This window comes from Rhinichthys klamathensis, unplaced genomic scaffold, assembly GCF_029890125.1.
Source record: "Rhinichthys klamathensis goyatoka isolate OS25496 unplaced genomic scaffold, OSU_Roscu_1.1 h1tg000159l_1, whole genome shotgun sequence".
Lineage (NCBI taxonomy): Eukaryota > Metazoa > Chordata > Actinopteri > Cypriniformes > Leuciscidae > Rhinichthys > Rhinichthys klamathensis.
The window spans coordinates 906,368-930,628 of record NW_026606693.1 but is presented as its reverse complement, the minus strand read 5'-3'; the positions used below and the strand labels follow the sequence as shown (position 1 = coordinate 930,628).

Below are 24,261 nucleotides of genomic sequence, written 5' to 3'. Positions count from 1 at the left end.
GGAACGACATGAGGGTGAGTCATTAATGACATAATTTTCATTTTTGGGTGAACTAACCCTTTAACTACCAAATTAAAATCAAAAATGAACAAAAAGATGGGCTAAATAAAGATAGAAATATTTCATCTTTTTTGAGGAAACAAAGAAATGGGGTTTCAAAAACATATTTATCAAATTGAAGAAAGAGAGAAAGTGAGTGATCTGTCTGGGATGAGTAAATCTTTTTGAAGTAATGTCAGTATTATGGTTAATCAAAGTCATGTAATGACAAAGGTGAGTCTTGAAAACTGCTGCAAAAATAACTTTATATCCATGGACGTATATTAATCCCTGGTGTACAATCGGGTGAATATTTCCAGAACAGCCGAGCTGTTCCACCGAATGAGTGAAATTAGCTTGTTGTAACTTCAAAATTAAACTTTTTATTTTTTTAAATCTTTTTTTCAACACTGAATCTAATACACATATTTAACTATTCAAAATGTGTATTGGTCAATCTCAGGCAACTTAATTTAATAAGGTGTCTAAGCAGAAGATGGATGCATGTTTTCTAGGTTTTCTCAGTCCTGTTACCGAAACTCATGTGCCATTTAAAAAGCATGTTTAAAAGCATGTCAAATTCATTCCTTTGTTTTCCCCACAAGAAAGTGTTTATTTTAAAGAAATGGTTGGTTATATGTTCAAATAATTGATATTTGTGAGAAAAATATATAAGGCAAGGTGTATTTTAATAAAAACACAAAGCCATTTTTGTTATTTGAAAGAAGACTGAAGCTTCAAATTTATCAATTGTTTTAATAATTTAATTTATTTAACAATTGTATAAGTGATGGACCAAACAAAACGGATAAAAACAGTGGTTTAACTTTATTTTTTTAGAAAAAAAATTGTAACAGGACATGAATGAGTGTCCAAGCCACACAATGTCTTGCAAGAACATTTGTCTCTCTTGAAATAAACCGACATAGACCCTTCCATTGATATATAGAAATGAATTGGTATCTACATACCCTAGCTTTGTCTAGCTAATCGTTTATGAATAATAAATGTTGCATCATTGCTAAACAACAATAACTTTAGCAGATTATTTAACATACCTCAATGCGTGTCGCTGTACCCCTACTCAAATCATAGACATAATAAATACATAGACGCCCTATTGGCCGTAAAACTAGAATACAACATTATTACATGAGCTAAAAATGTATACAAAATGTCTTTCTCCCTTCCTCTCTCTTCTCATCTCTCTCCTTCTTTCTCTTTCCACCTCCTTCGCTGTGAAGTAGGCTGCTACTACAAGCACATAGTAGGCTACATCACTTTAACACATAAATCGTATGCACACAGTCATGTACACTCTCTCTCATGCACACACACATGGACACTCATTCCTGTTTACCAAGTGTTAATTTCTGTGTTAATACCTATGGTTAATACATTATTTTTTAATAAACAACAATATTGTCTCTTTCTTCTAAATGGCCCTTGGAATTTTAGAAAGAGATCAGTAGTGTTTGTCTTCATAAAATGCTATGTAGGACAATAAGAGAATAGTACAGCAGATATTTCCTCGAGGATCCGATTTGGCACTCTGGTTAATATCTATTGTAACTTTATATAAATTCACAACAACATATTTCACTCAGTCTCCTGTAACCTACGGTGAATATCACTATTCATCAGTAGGTCATATATCATTAGGCCTACTTGTCATCTGATCCAACTATATGTAATACATTTTTTACTTCACAAAAACAAATAGTCTTCTGTAGGCTGAGTGAAGAGAGTGAAGCGAAGACCAACTGAATATCTACAGATATGTTAATCCGTAGTGCAGATCTACACTATAACGTTTATATTTAAATGAACAAAAACACAAAATTGGTCAAAGTCTATGGACGGGACGGTTTTTAATGTGCAAGTTTATTGATGTCATTTCGCAGTATATCCCCCTACTGGACGCATCAGGAACAACAGGGGCGTAAAACTGCCAGGGGCGTATATGGGCTCCAGGTCTGCAGCCTCCCCGTATGGGCTATTTGGACAAGGCAAAAGTAATGTTCAGAGTTCATGTTCGCCATTTTAACAACCAGAATCGATTATTTAAAATAAAGAGTATCAGTGTGTGTAATGGGAACCTTTGTAATGAATTGACCGTGTAGTTAACTTACTTGAAAGGTGAAAAAAGCATCTGTATTCTCTGGAGAATAATAGGTCTGACGCTTTCGTGCGACTTCTGGAATCTTTTCTCCGAAGGTTAGTTCTTCGTGTTAGGTTTAGGTATGATGTTAGATTTTTTACTTTAAAACAACTGAATGTGGTTTCATTATTTTTTCGTGTTGTCTGTGGTTTATTTTAACATTTGTGTTAACAATGTGTGTTTGAGTGTACGTCGCCGTCTCGTGATCCTGTTTTTGACCCGTTGAACTGAATTGTTGTTTTTGTCATTTCTATCCAGAGTCGGTGTTCGAGACCAGATTCTGTAACTGTTCAGTGTTCAGATTCATCATGGATGACACACAAACATCTAACGTTAGAGATGAAGATTTTTCTCCAGGATCCAGGTATAGAAAACAATGCGCGTGTTTGTTGTGGAAACGTGGAATTTTAATCCGTATTTTGTTGATAATAATCACATTTTAATATGAACTCTGCAACACCTTTGCTTATATATTGTTTTCTTTTGGAGTCATTTTATTTGAATTTCATGTTAGAGATCCAAAAATATAAAACATTAAATACTCCTTCAGTTTTTGACTTACAAATATTTTCTTTTTTAATATAGTGTGATTTGTTCTTCCAAATACATGTTTAAAGTTTGGTGTCTATCATTTTAATTAACGAGGGGGGTACATCTAACACTTGAGCAGTATATACCAACCTAGATAAACCCTCAGCTTTAACCATTAACACACGACCAGCTAAAGAGATCTCTCATCAACCAAGAATTCAGTTTATTTTCAAAATTAATGAATGATAGGGGTAAAGTTTAACTCCTTCCTGACTTATTTACTTTTAGATATCTTGATACCTAAATATTTAACAACTCCTTTCATGGGAATATTGCATAGCCTACTGCTGCAAAGTTACAGGAACCTAGAGCCATAAGCTCACATTTATTAATATTCATGGAAAGACCAGATACAGATGAAAATGACTGCAGACACATAATTGCTTTTTCAACTTCAGTATAGTCTCTTAAGAAAGGGTAGTGTCATCGGCTAATTGTGTGCATTTAATTTCTATATCTTCTATTCTGATACCACGAAAAATATCTTTCTTAATATGAATGGCCAAAATGTGTAACCAACAAAAAAAGCAATGACTAATAGGACCCTGAAAAAAAAATTATACCAATTTTACAGAGCTATTAATCTTATTATTGTCACTGTGTAGTGCAGAAGAAGACGAAGAGTCAGAAGTTCCAATGCAAACGTTTTACAAACGATATAACTCAAAGTTGCAGAAGGTTCACACACACTAAATACAACGGACAAAGACTGACTGAACTGAAGAAACTTAAAAACAAACACAGATGAACACTGATTAACAGAACACAAGTGAAACAGATGATGATTAACTAGACACAGGGGATGATTAACAGATAATTAACTGTGAAGCCAACTCGTGATGTGAAGACAGACAGACAAGTCCAATGAAAACAAACTAAACAGAACACAAGTGTGACAATTTTTTGAAATGTGTCCCCAAAACCATAAAATGTAATGGCTTTTTAAAATAAAGTCATGTTCGATTGTATTGAAAAATCAAGAAACAGAATAAAACCAGTATTTTCATTGATAATTTCACTATAATATATAAGATCTAATACAAGTCTAATATTATTACAAATGTGTCTTCCATTTATAAAACCTGACTGTCTCTCATCAATAATAAATTATAATCCTGATTTTTTTCCTGTCATTATTAATTAAGGTGATAGGTCTCCAATTATCTAGTGATAATAGGTCTTGTGATAAATAACAGGTTCGTTTGTGTTTGGATGATGGAAGGAGACACGGGGTCGGCGAATACTGGGACTCGTGCACTTTTATTTAAGAGGCGTCCCCTTTTCAGCGCGTAATCACGCTCAAACAAAGTTAACTCAGAATATAAAAAAAGGCAAAATAAACAGTAGACAATAATTCTCTTCCCGCTGGACACAGCTTCACTGGACACAATTCCAATAGTTCCCGCAGGATACAGCTTCACTGGACACGATTCCAATAACACTCTTCCCGCTAGATACAGCTTCACGTGTCAAAGATTCAGCAACACTCCGTTCACTGGTCACAGCTTCTCACAAGAGTTTTTTTTTTTTTTTTTTTTTTTTATTGCTTAAACAAGACAATACAATACAAGATACACTTTAAAGCCAGGGGAGATACAAAAAAAAAGTAAAATAAAATAAAGAAAATAAAGAAAAATAAAGAAAGAAAAAAGGACAAGACCTCGTATCAATCAAAGATTTTGAAGACAGTACACAAATGCACAGTCTTGTTAGCTTTTGCATTAGTACTAGATTGAATAGTAGAAAAATATTTTTTGAATTCTATAAGAAATACAGAGAAAAGGGGCTTTTTGTTAGAAAACTTACACTTATGGATGTAAAATTTGACTAATACAATCATCAAATTAATTACAAAAGCCTCCTTAATCACACTGTTATCATACTTTAAATAACCAAAAATTACATTTTCAAAATGCAAAACAAAATTAAAAAGCACTTTAACCTTAATAAACATAGACACCTCATACCATAATCTTTTCACATGACTACAATGCCAGAAAATATGGGGTACTGTTTCCAAGTGCAAAGAGCAGAAAGAGCAACTCACATCAATGTCTTTCCTAAACCTACTAAGGAAATGTTTGACAGGGTAGAATTTGTGCAATATTCTGAAGGAGATTTCTTTGACCTTATTTGTAACAAAAAATTTATGAGGTAACAACCAAACACGTTCCCAATCAACGCCATTAACAAATTTAGCCCAATAAGTAATAGAGCAACATTTGGTAACAACCTCCTTCAAAAATAAATTACGAATAGACTTGTTGCTGCTTTTGGACTGTAAAAAACAAAATTTTACCACATACTGTGTCAGTTGGGTTAATTATGGGCACATCAACTAAAGACAAGACACCTCTACATAAAGATATTAATCCAGAGCTGATTGCAGAAAATACAAGAGCAAACTCCTTGGGAGTCACAGGAAAATTAAAGTGCAAAAGAAACTCATCATAAGTCATAAGGTATCCTTGAGAGTTAAACAAATGACAAACTAAAACAATGCCCTTTTCAAACCAACATTTTAGAAAAATACTTTTGTGTTTATACAAAATACAACGGTTATTCCAGATAAAACAACGCTGAGGAGAGAAGTTGTGCTTGTAGATCAGCTTCCAGGCCAATAAAGCTTGAGCATGAAAGGCAGAGAGTTTCACCGGCAATTTGTCAATTTTATAATCACACATCAGTAAAAAAGAAAGGCCCCCAAGTTGATCAAAAATAAAATTAGGAATAAAATTCCACAGAGAAGGTTTATTCAAACAAAATTTTAACCAATTAATTTTGAAGGTATTATTTAAAGTATCAAAATCTAAAAAATCCAGTCCGCCACTTTTAAGTGAATTTAAAATAACAGATTTACGGATGTAGTGCACACGATTCTTCCAAAGAAAATTAAACAAAATCTGATCAATAGTTTTGATAGTCTTATTGTCTAAATGTATAGATGAAGCAATATAGGTTAATCTGGAAATCCCTTCCGCTTTTGACAGAAGGACTCTACCTCTGAGGGACAAGTCCCTTAATAACCAGAGATTAAATTTGCTTTTAATCTTTTCAAGAGCAGGATTAAAATTAAGAGAAACTCTATCTTGCTCACTCTTCGAGACAACAACACCCAAATAATTAACAGCTTCTTTAACAGGGATACCATCCATAGGTACAAGAGGGGAGCTTTTCAAGGCTAAAATTTCACATTTTTTAATATTAAGGTGAAGACCTGAGGCATTAGAAAACAACCGAATACTTTTAATCGCCTGATGAACCTGACTGGAGTTTTTTAAAAATAAGGCTGTGTCATCAGCTAGTTGACTAATTAAGATAGTTCTACCGGCAATACGAATTCCTTCTATCTTACTATCCTTAATAAGATGACAGAAAGTCTGCGCTACTATAAGAAAAAGATATACAGACACTGGACAGCCCTGCCGAATTCCTCTTTCCAGAAGAAATCTCTGGGTTGTGCCATGGCCTAATTTCACAGAGCTGTTTCCTCCCGCATACAGCGTTTTCATGGCATTACACAAATAGGGCCCGAAACCAAAACGCTCTAAACAAAAAAAAATGAAAGGATGCTCAATAGTGTCAAAGGCCTTGAAAAAGTCCAAAAAAAGAATTAAACTGTCATCCTCAATCAGATCAGCGTAATCAATAAGGTCGAAGACAAGCCTAATATTATTGAAAATATGACGGCCTTCCATAAAACCTGACTGATTTTCATCAATGATGGAGTTTAAAATCGACTTGAAACGACTTGAGAAAATAAGGGCAAACAATTTGTAATCATTATTAAGGAGACTGATGGGTCTCCAGTTATCTAATAAAAGTGAGTCCTTTTTAGGTTTAGGTATTAAGCAAATGACACCTTGCTTCATACTTGTTGTAAGCTCAGAACAGTTTAAGCTCTCTATATACACTTCAAGGAGAAAAGGGGATATAACCTCAGAGTAAGACTTATAAAATTCAGCCGCTATCCCATCGTTACCAGGCGACTTGTTACATTTTAGATGCGAAATTGCGACTTTAACCTCATCAACAGTAATTGGTAAATCACAGAGAAACTTATCATCCTGATTAATAGAATTAACATTATCAATGTGCTTATCTCACAAGAGGTCCTCGCTGCAGCCTGTAGCACGATGACGTAGCTGGATGGTCCAATACGTATAGGGATCTCCCAGTCACGTGACCCCTAGCCGCGCGTCAGCCATTTTGACGGAATACATCCGTCAGCTACTCAGTGGCAATAGCCGTGGGTAATATATATTATTAGTATATTATTATACTAATGACATAATTATTTGTATATTATTATACTTATAATATAATTATTAGTATAATCATTTTATAATTAGCCTAAATATTGCAATACTTTGCGCTACAGTATTGATAGTGCGTGTATAATATGGTGTAATAATATATTATTAGTATATTATTATACTAATAAAATAATTATTAGTAATTAGCCTAAATATTGCAATACGTATTTGCGTGTGCAAAATATCTCCATACTGAACAGAATCGATTTTTTCCCCCCACTATCTATTATTAGCGCAGCGGCCGTCAGCTAACTCTTCACGTCATGTCACCGCACTTATTATTAGCATCATAAAAAGAAATATACAAGAGGAAGATAAAGGAATTAGGAATCATAGATCCATGAAGCACCACAAGTTCTTTTTACAGGCATTAAATGTGTAGGAAAAACTTCCTGACATTGAGGTGATGGGAAATTCGGATCATTTTACTGACTCTCCTGTTCGAAGTCTTTCATCAAAATTAACGAATCTTTTTTCGAGTCATTTCGTTCATTCAAGTCAAGTGGCTTTAAACGTTATACTTCTAACCGCCAAATTCCCCGAACACATCCACCTATGCAATCTTGATCATATTCTGAATAAAGAAATCATTATAATGCAGTCAAAAATAATTTACAGGGAACATACATAATTAATTTACCTTCCGAGTCTTTCGTTCATTTGTTACGTGACAGACGCAATGAACGGATCGTTCATGAATGACAACTAGCTGCTACCTTATTCACTTCCCATCACGCTACACCGGAGCTTCATTAAAAGCATACAAAAGCTATCGATATAACGAGTCCGGATGGGTCAGCAACTCTTTGATTTGGACGTCAGCGGAGAAGGATTTTTAAATCATCACCGCAAAGGTTGGTCAATGTATGTTTATCACCAAATTATAGTAACTTACCTGTAATAAGTTTTAAACTGAGTTTACAGGGAAAAACACAAAACAAAATCACCAACAAGATTAAGTGTATCTTAAATGAATTTGTTGAATCTAGTTTGATCCAAGAAAAACGAAATAATACTTTTTTATGCTTGTAACGTTATCTAGGCTACCATGCAGTGACACTGTCACTGTAGTATGATAAACTGTCATTGAGAGTGTTGTCTCAACCTGAGTTTCTAACGATTTAAAGAAGTGTTAAATAAAATACAAGATCAGCTTTTGGTATTTGAAAATGATAGGAATATTTTGCGACGAGCTGTATTATCACCGGCGGTTTAGCAGTTTCTATACCGTCAAGATGGCTGCTCCAAATGGCGTGACGTCACGCGGGACGACCCTATTGGATGGAGGTGTGTTTTGCTGACGTCATATACGCATGCGCACTAGTCAAGTCAAGTCAAGTTCATTTATAGCGCTTTTAACAATGTAGATTGTTTCAAAGCAGAGATAAACATATAATTTAAGGTAAATGAGATTGTTTTGGCTTTATAGCGGTTGTTAAATAATGTTTAAGAACCTGTGATAAACGCTGATGGCGTTCATATGCGCATTAAGAATTGATTCTATAGTTAGAGTAGGTGTAGAGAGAGAGAGTTGGTGAACGATCGCACGTGCTTTGATCTTCCAAGAAGAATAAAGTAAGTTAAATATAAATGGTCACTTGAGTTTGGAAGCTCTTTTCCGGCACAGAATAAAACATTTAAAAATATATAATTGCGACTTTTTCCTCACAATTGCGAGTTTATTTAACGCAGTTCTGACTATATCTCACAATTCTGAGAAATAAAGTCAGTTTGCAAGATGTAAAGTCTCAATTGCATGTTATAAAGTCAGAATTGCGTGAAATAAAGTCAGAATTGCGTGCTATAAAGTCAGAATTCTGAATTTATAATAGGCCTACAATTGGGAGTTTACGTCTCCCAATTCTGACATTTTTTCTCATAGGCCTAATTGTGACATAAACTCGCAATTGCGAATTATAAAGTCAAATTCTAAGGGAAAAAATGACTTATTTTTTTAACCTCAGAATAGTTTAATATCTCACAATTCTGACTTTAGGCTATAACACGCAATTGCGACTTATCATGCAATTCTGACTTTATATCTCCCAATTGGTATTATAAAGTCGAAATTCTGACTTTTTTCTCGCAATTCTGAATTTATAACACGTAATTAAGATTTTATATCTATCAATTCTGACATATTTTCTTAGAATTGTGAGATATAAACTCGCAATTGCGAGTTATAAAGTCAAATTTTACCTCAGTTCTCTCACAATTCTGACTTTATAACACACAATTGCGACTTTATATCATGCAATTCTGACTTTAGCCTATATCTCCAATTTGCGTAGGTTATTATAAAGCCAGAATTTCAAGAAGCCTCGCAATTGCGAGTTTATATCTCATAATTCTGATTTAACACGCAATTGCGACTTTATATCACGCAATTATGACGTTATAACCTGCAATTGCGACTTAAATTCTGAGATAAAAAGTCAGAGTAGTGAGATAAAAAGTTACCTTTTTTATTTCTCACTCTGTGGCGAAAACAAGCTTCTATAGCCTACCATATATATTGCAGACACTGAACTGTGGAAAAATGAGTAGGCTATAGCCATTAAAGAAGGAACTCTTACCAGGCAAAATATCAAGCACTTTTTTTTCCTTTTTTTTTTACATCTGACAAGATTTATTTTCTTGATGCTGTTATTATTTTTGCATTTTCCCTTAGTACTGGTATCTTAAAATGTTTACAGACTTTATTGTATTGTACCTTTCAAATTACAAAAATTACAACAATTTGGCTACTTGATTCATTTTTGCTTCCACTCAACAGCAAATGTGACCTGAATAAAATAAAATGGCTTTAAAAAAAAAAAAAAAAAAAAAAAAAAAAAACTTGCGGTGCTGAGGACATGCTATTAATCTATCAAATTTAGGTTTAAAATCATGCGATTTAAAATGTTGTAAAATTAACTATTTTGCATAGCCTATGTGTGAAACTCGGATAAGCATCCCATTTATGTAAATAATTACTTATTTATCAATAATTACTATTTAGCAGTACTATATACTACACAGGTTAGAACATCATATCAGTACAATATTGAGCATATATGTCACTTAAAACCAGCGCATGCGAATTAAAATCCAGAGATCGACACTGCGCATGCGTATATGACGTCAGCAAAACACACCTCCATCCAATACGTATTGGACCATCCAGCTACGTCATCGTGCTACAGGCTGCAGCGAGGGGTGTCTCGCTTCTCACGCGACGTGCACGAGCTCCCAGCCTCTCTCAAAATGCTTCTTCTTCTTCTTCTTGTTGTTTATTGGCGATTAACTCCTAAGGAGCATTATCGCCACCTACTGTGCTGGATGGAAAATTAACCTTGGGTGATAAGTCTGAATTTTAAAAACTGTCTGCCTGTCTACTAACTATATCATCCCACATACATCATCATTATTTATCATTCCTGCAATAGAGGTTTCATTGAGCTTCATTCGGCGCTGCGTGTTCAGCTCCTCCGTCCACACTCAGCCCCCATGGCGGGTTCAACGTTACACACATTATAATCTAAATCCCAAACCTGAATCATATATAAACGCAATTAATGCTCTATATATCTGCCTGTCTATTAAACCTTTTCCTAGAATATCCTCATTCTTCATTCTATCCTCTCCATTTTTCAAATGACTGAATAATACATCCCGAAAAATATTATACTTACTACAAATAAATAATACATGACATACATTTTCAGATACACCACATCCATCACATAATCCATTCTCATGTAACCCCATAATTGCCAGTGTTGAGTTTAACCCTGTATGTCCCAGTCTTAACCTAGACAGCAATACCTCTTCTTTCCTATTTCCTCCCTGGCAATGTATCCTCCCTACTGTCTGTGTGATACTATGACACCATCTCCCTTTGCTACTACTATCCCATCTAATTTGCCACTTATTCATTAACTTCCTCTTTAAAATCGATTTTGCCTCCTTTTTCCCCATAGGTACTCTAACATCCACCTCCCTCTTGTCTAGTGCTTTTTTTGCTAGTTTATCAGCAACTTCATTACCAGATACCCCAACATGTGCTGGTACCCAACAAAAATACACCACTATTCCTGCCTCTTTCAGTCTGTATAATGATAAATATATTTCCATTATTAAATCTTCTCTGTCTGATCTTGCATGTACTATACTAATTAAAGCTGAAGAAGAATCTGAACATATTACCACTCTATTTGGTCTGACTTGTTCAACCCACTGTAGGCCTATTATTATAGCTGTTAACTCTGCAGTGTACACGGACATCTCATCGGTCAACCTCAAACTAATCTGTTTTTTAAAATATGGAATATATACTCCTAATCCAACCTTTTGACTGATAGGTTCCTTAGAACCATCTGTATATATTTGTAATACTGAATAAAATGTGTTATTTAAAAAGGCATTAATCTCATTTCCAATGTACTCCTCTTTGGACTTGCTTAGTAAACTCAAATCTACAAGCGGTTCAGGGACTTTCCATGGTGGAGTATCAGTAAGTGGTATATTGGGACAGAAGATCTTATTGTCCATACAACATTCCTTAGCCCATACTCTGCTCTTCCATCCAAAACTGTGTCCTTCATCATATGAGTATTCCCAACACTCCTCCAATACTTTGCGAGTAAGGTGATTATTTGCTGATTGTTGAAGATTTACCCAGTATGTAATTGCCAGTTTTTCCCTTCTAATATCTAGAGGCATCTCTCCCATTTCTACTCCAATTGCATCCACAGGGGATGTTTTAACTGCTCCACAACATATTCTTAATGCTTTGGATTGAATTATATCTAATTTTTTCAGTAAAGACTTTGTTGCCGACCCATATACAATACATCCATAATCAAAGCAAGAACGAATCAATGCTTGATACATGCACAACAATGCACTACGGCTAGCTCCCCAATTGTGACTAGCTACCGTACGCATGCAATTTAAGATTTTTTTACACTTTGACTCAATTTTACTGATATGACATTTCCATGTTAATTTTTTATCAAACCATAATCCAAGATATTTAAAAACAGGTACTCTTTCCAATGTTTGATCATATAACTTCAGATCTAAATGTTCATTCTTGTTCTTTGTGAATAGCATATATTGTGTTTTAGAGACTGAAAATTTTAGACCCCAATCCAATGACCATTCTTCCACTTCTTTAATTGACTCCTGTATACCTTTAACCACATTTTTAATATTACGGCCTCTCTTCCATAATGCTCCGTCATCTGCATAAAGAGCCAATCCTATTCCTGGTTTATTCACTTTATCAAAAACATCATTGATCATTAAATTAAACAATAACGGGCTAATTGCACTACCCTGTGGAGTTCCATTTAGAATGTTATAAGGAGCTGATAATTCTTCCCCAATTTTCACCTGAAAAGTGCGTTCAAATAAAAAATCTAAAACCCAATTATAAAATTTGCCACCTATTCCAATTTTATTCAGTTTAATTAGCAAACCTTCCCTCCATAAAGTGTCATAAGCCTTTTCTATATCAAAGAAGACTGCAATCATGTACTCTTTCATTACAAAAGCTTTTTTAACTTAATTTTCAAACAATACTAAAGCATCTGCTGTAGACCTACTTTTCCTAAAACCACTTTGAAATGTTGATAACAATTCTCTTTTCTCTAAAATGTAATTCATTCGCCTCACAATCATTTTTTCCATTACTTTACATAGTGTAGAGGTAAGAGCGATGGGTCTATAATTACTAGATTTTGTTATATCTTTCCCAGGTTTAGCAAGAGGGAGCACAATTGCCGTTTTCCATTGTTTAGGAAGGATACCCTCATTCCATATATAATTATATAAATCCAGTAATATTTTGTAATGCTTTTGGTGATAATTTCTTTAATATTCTATAACTTATCAAATCTTTTCCTGGTGTGGTACTCTTTGAGTTATTAATTGCTGTTTTTAATTCAAAATAACTAAACTCATCATCCAAAATATTATTAAAATCTTGTTTTTTCTTGCAAACATCTCCGTAAATATTCTTAATTTGCTGACGTCTTGTTAAAAATGTATCATATAAATTGTCAATGCTATGAGCTTTAGCAAATGTTTGAGCCAACATAGTAGCCTTGTCTTTATCTGTGATAGCTACCTTCCCATTTTCCTCCATTACAGGTATTTTTTTAAAACTGTCAATTCCATTCATCTTTTTAATCATACGCCAGACTGCATTTATTTCAGTTTCTCTCCCTATCATATTGCAAAAGTTTTGCCATGCTGACCTTTTTGTACTTTTAATAATCTTTTTAACATAAGCCCTTTTTCTTTGATAATCTATGACTGCTTCTTCTGTGAGTGTTCTTTTTAAAAACTGAAATGCTTTATTCCTGTCTCTGATTGCTGCCGAGCACTCCTCTGACCACCATGGCACATTCTTTCTTGTATTTACACCACTTGATAGTGGGATAGACTGAGAAGCTGCAAAATAAATGCCATTCACTACTTTATTAAATCTGTCATCAACACTACCCTCTACTGAGAGATTTTTGAATTGTTCTTCACATAACATTTGAAGTTTTCCCCAATCTGCTTTCTTATATATCCATTTTACACCAAAATTACATTTTTGTAGTTGAATCTTATTTTGAATTACACAAGTCACTGGAAAATGATCACTTCCTATATTATCTTTAGATACTGACCATACACATTTACCAGCTAATGATGCTGAAACTATTGTGATATCCAGACATGACATTCTACCACTTGCTACATCTATTCTTGTTGGATTGCCATCATTTAAACATACTAAAGAGTTATCTTCTATGAACTCTTCTATTATTTCTCCATTTTTATCTGTACTCCTGCTACCCCAAATACAATTGTGAGCATTAAAATCACCACATATAATCATTTTATTCGCCTTTTCTCCCATAACACTTTTCAGGATATCTATCGTTAATTCTGAACATGGATTATAGAAATGTAACACTCTGATTACCCCCTGTGTACCCATTATTTCAATACATATACTCTCTGCATTACCTTCATTATTTCTTTGTCTATATATCACATTTTCTTTTATGAATGTTGCACATCCCCCACCTCTACCATTAATCCTGTCCTTCCTTATTACCTCATAGCCGTTCATCCTAAAGTCTAATGACTTGCATAACCATGTTTCTTGTATACAAATGATATCAGGAGATTTATTCATATCTGCAATATACTTTTTAAACTCCTGTCCATTAGCTATTAGGCTTCTGGCATTCCAATGAAGCAACAGGAAAGACATGATAATGTTATATATCATTACATTGAGATGCATCATAATTTGTTGTTATACCACCTTCTGTTCTCCCTTCTTTAGACTGTAGAATCTTGTGAATTTGTTCTGCTGATATACCGATGCAGTTCAAGAACTTGTTTGCACAATCTACCACAATTTTTATTTTATCAGATCTTCTTCCTACCTGCCCAGTGCCATTCACCACTGCACAGATAAAAGCCACAAAATCAGTTTTGTTCATGTTAATGTTGTCATTTGAGTCATTCTTTATCAAGTTCAGCTGTTCCATTGACTTGTCAATCTGAGAGGTTTGTTCCGGTCCAATATGTATTCTTGTATCGCCTACATGTTTCACTCTACGAGCTGCTTCTGCATATGTTACATTCTGGGTGGATTTTACCTTTTGGATTTCACGAGCCTGTTGCTGCACTGGACATCCTGCATATGCAGCGCTGTGTTCTCCCCCACAGTTGCAACACTTGATCTCAGCTCCTTCCTGACACTTCCCGTATTCATGCTCCCCTCCACATTTTGCACAACGCATTTTCCCTTTGCAAACAGCAGCAGTATGACCTATGCGCTTACATTTATAACAACGCAAAGGAGGGGGTACATACTCCCGTACCACATAACTGATGAAACCTAGCTTTACCTTGACTGGTAGATTGCTGTCTTCAAAGTGTAACAGTACAGAAAGACTAACACACTTTTCATTATCTTTCCATGTCGTCAATCTTCTAGCCAAAGCAACTTTGCCTCCAATCAAGTTTCCTTTTATTTCTTCCATAGTTACATTTAAAGGAACTGCTGAAATAACACCACGTTTCTTCATATCTATTCCAGCACAACTTATTTTACCACCAGCTAGTGTTTTCAGTTTTAGAATCTTTGCTTTCTGATTTTCATCCTTACACTTAATCAAGACTCTTCCATTACTCATACATGTTGCCCCTTTCACTGATCCCACTTCTTTTTCTATCGCTTTTGATAGTTTAACAGGATGCATGTATTGCTCTGCTTGTTTGACAAATGTGATCATTACTTTTATTTCCTTTTCCTCACTATTTCTCATCATCCTTTGCCCTGAATCCCTGATTTTACTTGTACATTCAAACTCATCACCCATGTTACTTCCTTTTTTTCCTTTTATTATATCGCACTTCTTGGAACTCCATATCTTGATTACCATCATCGGATGAATCGTCCATTATGTCCACCTACTTCAACTCAAGAACCGTTCCTGATTTGTCCTTTTAGAATCTATTAATTTGTCCTGACGTTCCTTTAACCGCTGCCAGAACTCTTCGACGTCGACCGTCTCCGTCAACGAGTTTGTTCAGAGTGGCGCACGCTGATGACGGCCTCCCTCTCAAAATGCTGTCAGCACGGCCCGCTTATATGCGGTCTCCTCACGCCAATTACTGAAATCACAAACAGGTGTTTGTCATTTGAACTTGACCCACTTACTCACCGCTCGGCTCCGCCCTCGCTCTCCCGCTACAGACTTCGCTGAACCACGCCCCCCTCGCCACAGGTCTTTATCAGGCTTTGGAATTAAAGATATTACCCCTGATTTACACTGCATACGTGTGCGGCGCATTACGGCTCCGGCAAGGTTTTATTCCGTCCTCCACGCGGTGCCAACTCACACCAGGAGCATTTCAGAAGCGAAGCGACTGGATGCGTAAAAACACGTGATTTGCCTGTCCAACGTGGTTTTTCTTGATTTTTGGGTCTCTACCTACAGTCTATGGTTTCTACCAAGGATGTATTGGTGTGCAATTCAATTGGGATTCTGCACAGGGTATTTATTTTGAAATTGACAGTGTTTTTTTTACTTTTATTTTGTATTTACGGTGCGGCTTGTCCGTCAAAAATAGACTAGGCGCCTATATTTAGCGAAGCGGCGCGGAGAGCCGCTTCTGGGAAGCTTCTGAAACGCGCCGCTTCGCGGCCGGTAAACACACGCATTGACTAGAATGGCCGCGATCAGCTCCGGTAGCCGTGTCGCAGCCGTAATGCGCCGCAGACGTGTGCAGTGTAAATGAGGGGTTAGACTTTGTGTCATGGAGGGTGGCAAAACACTCTGAATAATAGATCCTTTAAATACCATTAACAGAAATGCAGTTAATTGGTCCTGAAATATATATTTTTTAAATTCAGCAGTTAAGCCATCATTACCAGGGGATTTGTTTTAATTAAAGTTTTTTTTTAAATAGCTGTTCTAATCTCTGGAAATGGATACTTCCTTATCAAAGAGAGCTTTACAATCTTCATCAATACTATATTCTATGTTTTAGGGGCTATAAAAATCTTCTATTTTGTCTACGGAACATGTATTGCTGTAATATAATTTAGCATACAAATTTGAGACATATTTTGAAATAATAATAAGGTCCTGTGTTTCATAGCCATTAATATTAAGCACACAGCATGTCAGTGCAGAACGGCTGATCGGTAGTAAAAGCGGAGAAGTGAAAGTCAGAGTGCGTCTCACGCAGAAACTCCAAATATGCCTGGCCGCAGAAGTAGATGAGCCACGTCAGTCCTGGAAATCCCTATGGGCATCATACTATCGCTGTAGCTGAATAAACAGAAGATTGAAATGCTTTCATTGATTTATTAAATGTTGTCTTTTGTTGGAAAGAGGTTCATTAAAGCTTCTCATGTTTGGAAAGATGTTTGACGCGTGTTCCTTTCTCAAATGCACGTTATAAGCGACTCAAACTCGCAGTGCTTTCAGATGGAGCAGCATTTACTACTGATCACAGAGCCGTACGTCACTGACAAGCTGCACATAAAAAATAATCAAAGCATGACAGACTCAACTTGAAGAGAAACAAACTGGATTTTATTGTCACAAAGCCGAAGCCACTAGTTCCAGTTTGGAAAAATGAGTGTGCTATTTACAATGTTTACAAATATTAAATAATAAGGGAAGAGAACCAAAAAGTGGCGCCAAAGAAAAGAACAGAATATAACAAAACAATCCTTATACTAAACCTAATCCTAACCAAAGAAAAAGGTGAAAAGAAAACCGAATTCTTCGGTGCATCCGGCACCTAAATAAGCTAGCTACTAAAACAAAACATACACAGAGTGGCGCTCACTCCTAACCTAGTGTATCTAACAAATAAACACTACGGGCATTATGTATACCGCGGCATACTGACCTGTCGTTCTCTTTCCCAGAGAGAGAGTCGAATTACAGGACCCCACAGCGTCACACTGGGATACACATTGAAACTATGATCTCTACAACTAAAACATACTGAATATCAAGGTACAGATAAACAAAGCATACAGCACCCAACTCATTCCACTACAAAGAGCCAGACATCACTATATGAATCTCCAGTCACAGGTTTAGTAACCTCACAACGCTACACGAGCTCATGGCCGCTTCCGAGAGATCGAATGAATGAAAACGCCATCCTTTTGAACCCAGCTGGTCAACTCTGATTGGCTCCCGGGCGCCGCCCCAACGATGAGTGACGTCCCGCTAGGCCAATCACAGCAGCCTGCCAGCCAAGAGTGAGCTAGAAACAGAAACAGATAATGAGCATATACTATCAACACGTGCGAAGTATACCAACGTGCACAGACTAGTGAAAACAAAACAAACCCCCACGTGGAACGTAACACTTCCCCCCCTAAGAATCAACTATATGGATTAACTCAACAAATAGTTGATCAAATGCATTCGCTCAAATGCCACCATAGGCAGCTCTAGACAGTGCGTCGGCTATTATATTATCGACACCTTTTTTATGCTTAATCACCAAGTTGTAACCCTGTACAATCAGAGACCAGCGCATCAAACGCTGATTCTGATTATACATGCGTGATAAAAAAACTAAAGGGTTATGGTCAGTAAATACGGTGACCGGAATGCTACTCGATCCGACATACACATCGAAATATTGAAGTGACATTAAAAGTGCTAATGCCTCCTTCTCGATCGTTGAATAATTCAACTGGTGTTTGTTGAACTTACGTGAGAAATAACAGACCGGATGATCAATTCCATCCTCACCCGTCTGAATCAATACAGATCCAGCACCAACAGAACTCGCATCTACATCAAGTTTAAAAGCAGTGTCGTAATTTGGTGCGGCTAAAACAGGTGTATTACACAAAAGATCCTTGATCGTACGAAAAGCATGTTGACAATCATCAGACCATAGAAACGCACGGGATGGACTAAGAAGCGCAGTTAATGGATGTGCAATTGTCGAAAAGTTTCTACAGAAGCCACGATAATAGCCAGCCATCCCTAAAAATCGACGGAGCTCTCGTCGAGTGGTTGGAGCAGGAAATTCAGCTATAGCCGTAACTTTCGCTTCTAACGGGCGCACCTCCCCTTGACCGACTTCCTTCCCGAGATACGTAATAGTGGCCTGCCCAAACTCACATTTGGCTAAATTTAAAGTCAACGAAGCTTTCTCCAAACGCTCGAAAACTGTTCGCAATGACGAAATGTGTTCTATCCAATCGGTCGAGTAAACTACTAAATCATCTAAGTAGGCATTACACTTAGGCACTCCAGACAACACGATGTTAATAAGCCGCTGAAAAGTAGCCGGAGCGTTACGCATACCGAAAGCCATTACCGAGTACTGAAGAAAGCTATCAGGGGTAACAAATGCAGAAATGTCAGAAGTACGACTCGTAAGAGGCACTTGCCAGTAGCCTTTTAACAAGTCTAACTTACTGACATAACAGGCTGAACCGAGGTTGTCAACACAATCTTCCATGCGCGGTAAAGGAAAACAGTCGGGCACCGTCACCGCATTTATCTTTCGGTAATCAGTACAAAATCGCGCTGTGCCATCACTCTTCGGCACTAATAAGCATGGAGAACTCCAGGGACTACAGCTGAACCGAGCAAGTCCATGCTCTACTAGATACTCAACCTCATTTCGCATCACATCTCTTTTCGCTGCATTTGCGCGGTATGCATGCTGTTTAATCGGGGTAGCATCACCCACATTAATGTCGTGCTCCAAAACTGTAGTGCGAGAAGGTACATCATTAAACAAAGCAGGAAAATCATCAATCAACTGCATAATATCACATCCTTGTTGTTCAGATAAATGAGATACATGAGATGTAAGATCAGACAATACCTCAGAATTCTTAAGTCGAGCACATTGTTGATGTGTGTGACGAAGAACGACTCCATCATCCTCCGGATCAGTGATCTCGACAGCAGCACAAGTGAACACAGGAGATGACACAGGAGATAACACAGGAGCAATGATTTCTTCTGCAAGTGACACATTCTGAACAGCTTCCCTACTGTAAAAAGTCTTTAACATATTCACGTGACACACTCGAGTCTCCCTTTTTCTATCTGGAGTTCCAATTACATAATCTGTAGTACTAAGTTTTCTTACCACCTCGTATGGTCCAGAAAACCGCGCTGATAAAGCAGACCCTACCATAGGCAGCAACACCAACACTTGATCGCCCTTATTAAAGGTACGCTGAACAGATTTACGATCATAGAGACTCTTCATTTTACCCTGAGCCACTTCAAGTGACTCTCTTGCCACGGAACAAGCTTGATGCAAGCGCTCACGGAACTTACTCACGTAATCCAGCACGTTCATTTTCGGGCTAGACTCAACAGATAATAGATTCTCTTTAAGCATTTTCAAAGGTCCTCTGACAGTGTGTCCGAATACTAGTTCAGCAGGACTGAATCCAAGGCTTTCTTGAACTGCTTCTCTGATCGCGAATAAAAGCAATGGTACACCCTCATCCCACTCTTTCCCTGTTTCCATACAGTACTTTCTAAGCATTGACTTTAACGTTTGATGGAAACGTTCGAGTGCCCCCTGACTCTCCGCGTGATATGCACTTGCTACCCTATGGGAAATATTTAAACTCGACAACACTTGAGAAAAGATTTTTGAAACAAAATTGGTGCCTTGATCTGTCTGCACAATTTTTGGTAAACCAAACGTAGAAAAAAACTTAACAAGTGCTCTAGTTACGACAGGTGCCGTGATCTTTCTCAATGGGATCGCCTCAGGAAATCTAGTGGCAGTACACATTACGGTCAATAAAAACTGATTACCGGTCTTAGATCTAGGCAAAGGGCCGACACAATCGACGATAACGTGCTCAAACGGTTCTCCCAACACTGGAATAGGAACAAGTGGAGCACACGGAATGACTTGATTCGGTTTGCCAGCGATCTGACAAGTGCGGCAAGTGCGACAAAATTGTGTGACATCAGTTTTTATTCTAGGCCAAAAGAAATGTCTCAAAATTCGGTGATAAGTTTTTTTAATTCCTAGATGTCCCGACAGGTCGTGATCATGAGCTAAAGATAGAACTTGCTGTCGGTAAAATGAGGGAATCACGATCTGATACACACTACTCCATTCAGCATCTCCAGTCTCCGAACACCATTTACGCATCAATAAATCGTCCTCAACGAAATATGCAGTTTTTCTCTCTTGAGCTTTCTCTGTGGAAACAGCAGCAGCAAAGCACTTCTGGAGACTTTTATCCTGTTTTTGAGCCACAATAAGTCTCTCGCGCGTCACGCGCAGCTTTACACTCATAGTATCTGGAACATGCGCATTCTCAACAGCTTTAACGTCATCAGATACAACATCACTGATAAAAATAGGTGCGATAAAAGATGTAGCCAAATCATCAGCATCCGCTTTACGAGCTTGAGCCCGCGTCACTACACAAGTTGAAAATGTTTCTGGATATGACTGGGATAACTCATCAGGCTGTTCGAGCGCCACTGGTTTGTCGAAGACTTCCAGCAAAGGCATAATTTTTCCACCGGCTAAATCATTGCCCAAAATAATTTGTACCCCACTCACCGGTAAACGTTCACGAACAGCTAATTTCACAAAACCCGTACATAGTTCTGATTCTAAGTGAATCTGATGCAACGGAGCTTGAACGAGACCCATCTCTATGCCCTGTACTAGAACATGACTGCCACAAAAAGTTTGCTCCGAGAACGGCAGTACATCAGCACTAATAAAGGACTGCATGGCCCCAGTATCACGGAGCATCTGAACTCTTACCCGTTCCTCAGAATTTCCCGCAACGGAAATTAACCCTTCCAACAGAAAAGGTACGTAACTGGAATCAGGCTTGTCGTTACACTCAATTTCTTTAGAATCAATCCGTTTCACAAAACCAGCACTCTTAGGTACAGAACTTGACTGTTTTCGTTTCAGTACAAAACAATCGGCAATTAAATGGCCAGGTTTGTGACAATAAAAACATTCTCGATCTTCCTTTGATTTTGGAGTACCTGATTTTGGTCGAGATGGACTACTCGAGCTCACTTGAACAGCAGCTTTCTCAAAACGCGCAGCAGCAAACACATTTTTATGCGTCAATGAAAACTCATCTGCCAGAACGGAGGCCTGAGACAAAGACGTCACTTTTTGTTCATTCAAGTAAACGACAACACGTTCAGGAATACAATTCTTAAATTCTTCCAAAAGAATTAACTCCCGCACGTCTTTTAAATCATTCACTTTACTAGATGTACACCACTTGTCAAACAAAGTGCCTTTCTCCCTTGCAAATTCAACAAAAGTCTGACTAGAATTTTTCTTATGACCCCTAAAACGCTGTCTATAAGCTTCAGGCACCAGCTCATATGCACGCAAAATCGCAGCTTTCACTACTTCATAATTCACGCTATCCGCTAAGGACAACGTAGCACAAACATCTTGAGCTTTACCGGTCAGCTTGCACTGCAACAGCAAAGGCCAAACCTCTTTAGGCCAATGGAGTATGGAAGCAATCCTCTCAAACACACTAAAATATGAGTCAACTTCTGTTTCTCGAAACTGCGGCACAAGGGAAATATGCTTACTGACCTCAAAGGTGGTTCTCACCGGCCCAGCCCCTGCCGAAGCATCAGCGGGCGGTAAAGGTTGCACAACTGGAACAGGTGTTACTTTGGCTGCCTTCAATTCAAGTTCACGCAGCTTAATCTGCGTCTCCGCCTCGATTTCAAGTCTGCGGACTTCCAGTCGAAAATCCAAATCCGCTCGACGGACTTCTGCCCGTTCGCGTGTCTCCATCTGGAGTCGCGCTATACGAACCTTCAGTCGCGCATCACCTCCTATAGACTCATCTGAGTCCGGCGAAAAAGGTTCGAAGGGCGGCAAAACAGCTTTGGCTTCAGAACCCTCTACCTCAGCCGTCTCGCTCTGCTCCTCCTCCTCAAGGCGACTATCAGCACCAGGAAAAACTTCCCCACCACCTGCAGGCAACACTAAAACACCAAGTTCAACCAACCTTTGGGATACAGCAAACTTAATCTCTTTTTTAAGCCGCTGCTTCGAAACAGTAACCTGAACATGAGCAGCAATCCGCAGTAAATCATCTTTCCTACATTTATTTAACTGCTCAACCGTAGGTGCACTCAAAAAGGTGTCTAAATCAAAATCAGCCATTACTCTTATCAGAATCACTAACCATACAATCAACCAGCCCATCCACTAATCACTGCCTCGCGAATTAACACTCTACAAGGAAAGTACTGAACATGGTCATTCCACCACTCACATCAGCAGTAAATAATAACTCGGGAAACAAATAAAATATAAAGTTATCCCGGACGAGCCCCCATTAAATGTTACGATCTTTTAAAGTCTAGGAGATGTTACGCAACATTTGTTTTATTAGCACTGCTGATGGAGGAATACGGTGGAGAGAAAACCATGACAGACTCAACTTGAAGAGAAACAAACTGGATTTTATTGTCACAAAGCCGAAGCCACTAGTTCCAGTTTGGAAAAATGAGTGTGCTATTTACAATGTTTACAAATATTAAATAATAAGGGAAGAGAACCAAAAAGTGGCGCCAAAGAAAAGAACAGAATATAACAAAACAATCCTTATACTAAACCTAATCCTAACCAAAGAAAAAGGTGAAAAGAAAACCGAATTCTTCGGTGCATCCGGCACCTAAATAAGCTAGCTACTAAAACAAAACATACACAGAGTGGCGCTCACTCCTAACCTAGTGTATCTAACAAATAAACACTACGGGCATTATGTATACCGCGGCATACTGACCTGTCGTTCTCTTTCCCAGAGAGAGAGTCGAATTACAGGACCCCACAGCGTCACACTGGGATACACATTGAAACTATGATCTCTACAACTAAAACATACTGAATATCAAGGTACAGATAAACAAAGCATACAGCACCCAACTCATTCCACTACAAAGAGCCAGACATCACTATATGAATCTCCAGTCACAGGTTTAGTAACCTCACAACGCTACACGAGCTCATGGCCGCTTCCGAGAGATCGAATGAATGAAAACGCCATCCTTTTGAACCCAGCTGGTCAACTCTGATTGGCTCCCGGGCGCCGCCCCAACGATGAGTGACGTCCCGCTAGGCCAATCACAGCAGCCTGCCAGCCAAGAGTGAGCTAGAAACAGAAACAGATAATGAGCATATACTATCAACACGTGCGAAGTATACCAACGTGCACAGACTAGTGAAAACAAAACAAACCCCCACGTGGAACGTAACACTTTGCCATTTCATAATCGCTAATAATATAAAACTGTTTAAGCGCAATTTCCATGTTAATTGCAATTAATCATGCAGCCCTAAAATGATTATAATCATAAAGGATCAAATCTGCTTTGTTATAGTTCAGTTGATCAGAAGAGATCAGAACCAGAGCCCAGCTGTGTGTCTATGAGGAGTGACAGGTCTATGGATCCGCCAGTACATTTTAAGAGTGGAGATACCAAGACTGTTTGCAGGTAAATCATTTCTATAACAATATGATTATAGTATGGCATTTTGTATTATCAGAATAGTATTGTGATATTAAATAATTATTTTTGTACATTGTTTATAGTTTTTTTTTATTCTTTA

At 37.5% G+C, this 24,261-nt stretch overlaps 1 protein-coding gene across 1 annotated transcript in view; it reads left to right on the top strand.

The window, feature by feature from the left end:
• Positions 1-2,516: 2,516 nt before the first annotated feature.
• Positions 2,517-24,261, top strand: part of LOC130091106 (NLR family CARD domain-containing protein 3-like) — a 112,368-nt gene continuing 90,623 nt past the window's right edge. The window contains 2 exon segments of the mRNA XM_056258803.1: positions 2,517-2,564; positions 24,033-24,146. Coding sequence (XP_056114778.1) covers positions 24,079-24,146 — 68 coding nt within the window. The 5' untranslated portion in view covers positions 2,517-2,564; positions 24,033-24,078.